The following is a 4280-nucleotide window of genomic DNA, read 5'->3' as shown; positions in this document are numbered from 1 at the left end:
GTCTCACCCCATGTACGAGAATACAGATTCCGGAATCCGGAAAATTTTTGCTTGTGGACTCTTGGGTTTTGGAATCCGGAATGCAGTTTAAGGAATCCGGACAAAGATCCGGAATCCAGCACCTGAAATCCAGAATCCGAGACTGTCTTGGATTTCATTACATGGGTCGAGGCGTCGGAACCCTTTTATACACCCGCATAGACAAAATGACAATGCGTAACGTAAAGTTTCTTGTTTTAGGAAACGACAGGATGGCATGTCCATGGCTCAGCCTTTACGATTCGACCAACACGTCTCCGTCTGATAGTAGTGACATCCTAAAGGAACCAACGAGCCAGACGTTGTATTCAAACTCACTGTGTCACTGACAGCGTTTTCTCAGACCCTTTTACTGCTGGATCGATTTGCCTTCCACGTGTCTATTTGGTAAGTGTTGAAATGGCCATAAACTGCGTGATATAGGCTTAATAGACTGATTTAGCAACAGAGCGGGAACGTCAGTTGACGACGGCGGGCGCAAATCAAACAACTGGCTTGACCGATGGCAGAGCGACACATTAAGCACCGGAAGTCGAGTTTAGTCGTTTCACGCGCTTTCCCGTCGTCAAATAACATCCCGTTCTGTTGCTAAATCAGCGTAATAACAACCAAATCCTTCCTCGATAAAACCACTCTTTCCCCAAGACTAATTTGGAGAATGGATGCAAAATGCTATCCCATCACTTCTACTTTCTTATCTTGCATGATTGGAATCGGAAGTGACATAATAACCACTCCACAGACACAACACAGGCCACCTATTATCTTTCCTAAAGTTGTAAATGGCACCACATCTCCGTACCTGAAGATAAAACAGTAAAACGAAGTTATGAGTACAGCAAAATGTTTTCAAATGAGATAAGGATGGATCGGTTAACTGCGGAGAAATGATTTTGAATCAAGTCAGCTGATCCTTGTGGCGTGCTAAATAGGTAAATAAGTAAATGAAAATATAATTAACGTAAATTAACGTACATTAAAAAAAGTAATGGTAGCAAGGGTAGCTTATGTTCTGTTAAGATCGAGATAAAGACAGATGAGTCATCGGCCCACAGACGAACCTGATTAACTTAAGTCCATTTCCCACTGAGAAACAACGACAACAACAGAAAAAGCTCGATCGGAAGAATGGATCCACTTGAAGCTACCTGGAGGTCACATTAGAACTCGGGTTCAGATCCATGTACTGAATATAATCAGATTGAGATTTGATGTATTAATTATAGTCTAATTTCGGTCTTGTCAAACGCAGAACCTTCCATGAGCACTGATAGGTGCGCGAATTTAGGGCGAACCAATTTAACAAATGCGCACCTGTTGAATCAGATTCTGAGTATGGTTAGCTGAGCATAATACAGTTTGAGCCATAAACAAAATCGCAAAAGTGCTAAATAGGCTCTGAATAAGTTCGCGCCCGAATACGTCAGCATCAGATCAAACTGAGTTGAACTTTTCGGTCGAGCTGGAAGAACTGGTCCGTTGTAAATGAGAAAGCCCTTCATCGATTCAAACACCGAAGTGGTCATCAAATAAATTTAAAGTTCGACCCATGAAAAGTTCGGCGTTTGGCTTAGAGCATTTAACCTACCCTGTAGTCATCATAGTGACGCATGTGTACCAAAGAGAATCCGGAATGCTCTTAAATCCTTTAGGATTGTCTGTTCTTTCCACGTAATATAGTACGCTAGCGAATAGCAGGATACCTAATGTAAACGTAAAGTATAAAAACAGCAGATCTGTTGAGCAGTTTTTAAGTGTGTAAAGGAACGATTGAAGTCGTGTGGATCCTCTGGTTAGTTTCATGACCCGGCTTACACGTAGTACTCTCAGGGTAATAAGTAAGGTAACATCGTCGGTGTTGAAAAACTGCGTAGCAATAAGTGATACATAATACGGTAGTATTGCCAGAAGATCTATTATGTTGAAGAGATTTTTCATAAATGCGCATCGGTTCTTGGACAAGGCAAAACGTATGAGAAACTCCAATGAAAAAACGGCAACGAAGGTCGAGTCTACAGCGAAAAACAAATCTGGGTACAACTCTAAGCACTTGATGCCTGTTTCGCAGTCAATTGTTTCTATCGTTGTCGTGACAACGCTGAGAATTATGAACACTCCATAGAGAAAATTTAATAATTTCTGTAATATCTTGTGTGTTCTGAGAATACTGCAATGGCAATTTATTTTGCATTTCCAAGTATTTTTACAATCGTCCATGGAGTTTACACCTTCATAAGAATGTGTCGACCGGGTACCCTCAACAAGGTGATTGTGCTTTCTTGGTGAACTTTCTCGTCGTTTCCCCATCCAAGGTCGACTTGTTAATGGCAGGTGGCTAAGATGTGTTAACCTCCTCGAACTTCCTTCTTTGTAAACCTGCTGGCTTATTGCCTCATTGGGTTCTGAATTTCTTCTTTTCAAGGTTAGATAATTACCTGGAGCAGTGCGAACAGCCTTTACACTTGATGGTCTCCTGATAGCGTAATGGCAACGATGTTTTTCCTTTTCGTCAGTATTCGTTGAAAACCAACAACAATCGTCAAGTTCGCAGAGTGGAATCCCAAAGAAATCTAACTCGTCCTTAAACGCAAGAGGACAATCATCCGGCGAAGTATGAAGCTTTCCACTTTGATAATAATTCAATATGTACCGAAACAAGTGGGGATCTCGATCAAAAAAGTACTCCTGTCTAACCTCGTCAAAGTAACAAGAAAGCATATGGCTTCCAAGCAAAGTATTTGGATGTCGCATCAAAGAAGTTTTATCCGTCATAAAACGTTGCCCGCTCACGTTTAAGACAATTCGATTCCTTTTATTGATGCTGGGAGTTTTAAAGCAGACCCGCCGAGCCATTAGTTAAAACGCTGTGTTTGAAAAACATTTGACTGTAGGCTCGAAAAATACTTTTTTCATATCAATGAATCCATCGGATGTAACTTTTGCAATTTTCTTTGTGAGCAGTCGCTAAAAGAGCGATGACGTTGAAATTCTCCAATATACTGATTAGCGTAACCAAGTAAGCTTCCCTGCAGCAACTTTTGCTTAAACGATGCACATCAGTTAAACTGGGAAAGAAACATGAGGAAATCAAATCAGCAGTTAACTTAGTCCAAAGCAGTTAAAACCACCACCAAAAGCACACTTTAACAGGTTGGTTTTTGCGTAGTCTGATTGATCTATTTTTGAAACTTAAATGTTTCAAACAGTCCCTGTAGATATGCAAATCTATTCAGCTTTGACAGTTCATATCAAATTCCATATTTGCCCAACTGTGCATGTTAATTTTCGGCGTTGATTATTGTCCCTCATCAACCAACACGTCTCTCCGTATGTCAGGTTCAGTGTTTTCTGAAACAAAGCACTTTATGTGTCCCTCGTTGGAAATTTTGCGATTGAGCGTACAAACTTTTTTCCTTGTAAAAATTGACTACCATTATAACATGCATCGAAAAAACTGGTCCATCCTAGCTCTCGGTCATAAGTGCCGTGTCGAGTATCTGCCCAGTTAAAAGAAGTTAAATTGGCGTGGTTTCACAAATTTAAATTACTAATAGCAAAACAGCTCAACCATACAGCACAAAGCAGTGTTTTTCCCAGTAGGAAACTGCTGTCTTGTAGAGAGAGAAAAATAAAGAAAACAAAGGATCTGGTTAGAGGTGGAAATTTGTTCCAATCTTGAACGGCACTTCATACAAATCGACGTTTCGAGAGCGTTGCTGCCTTGCCATTTTTTTTGTTCTAAATGACAGGCAATTTTTCACTATATTTTGCTTTGTTTAGCTTTATTCCTTTTCTAGGTTTGAAATTTCCTTGGCCGGCCCTTCTATTCTGAACAGGTTTCGTTATCTTTACAGAACGCTTACAATCAACAAGAGATTTATGAATGACACACCGTTAAAACCAAGGACAATAATGATCAAAAGAGAAATTCTTTCTGTGCAAAGAGAGACCTGTCGCACTAGTAGAGACGTGACATAAAGTGGGACAATACGAAGACCTGCTAAGCATTGTTTGAATAAAAAACAGATGACCAGATGTTTTCCTTTAAGCTACCTGTCGCGATTAATTTGTGTTTTTACCCTACCTAAGCTTTTATCAGTGAAGCATCAAAGCCATCATTTTGGCTTTGTTTGTTTTGACCTACCTACAATTAGAATACAATTTGAATTACCTTGATATTGTCCGTAGTCCACGAAAGGTCTCGTATTATTTTCTTGCTGCTGTCGTTTTTACTTTCTGTA

At 40.0% G+C, this 4280-nt stretch overlaps 1 protein-coding gene across 1 annotated transcript; it reads right to left on the bottom strand.

Moving 5' to 3' along the window:
* Positions 1-419: 419 nt before the first annotated feature.
* Positions 420-3636, bottom strand: LOC140923152 (A-type voltage-gated potassium channel KCND3-like). Its single transcript, XM_073373230.1, has 2 exons — positions 1628-3636; positions 420-841 (listed from the first exon to the last, which is right to left on the bottom strand). The coding sequence occupies exons 1-2, from the start codon at positions 2890-2892 to the stop codon at positions 712-714; spliced, it is 1395 nt and encodes a 464-aa protein (XP_073229331.1). The 5' UTR covers positions 2893-3636; the 3' UTR covers positions 420-711.
* Positions 3637-4280: the final 644 nt, after the last annotated feature.

Source organism: Porites lutea, chromosome 13 (assembly GCF_958299795.1).
Source record: "Porites lutea chromosome 13, jaPorLute2.1, whole genome shotgun sequence".
Classification (NCBI taxonomy): Eukaryota; Metazoa; Cnidaria; class Anthozoa; order Scleractinia; family Poritidae; genus Porites; species Porites lutea.
The sequence above is the reverse complement of the archived record's forward strand: the minus strand, read 5'-3'. Positions and strand labels throughout refer to the sequence as shown.

Bases quoted from the DNA above. Each gene is read 5' to 3' on its own strand.
- LOC140923152 (XM_073373230.1), bottom strand. From the start codon at position 2,892: ATGGCTCGGCGGGTCTGCTTTAAAACTCCCAGCATCAATAAAAGGAAT. The intron at 842-1,627 runs GTAGGTTAAATG...TTTTATCTTCAG, and splicing joins GTCACTATGATGACTACAGG to GTACGGAGATGTGGTGCCAT.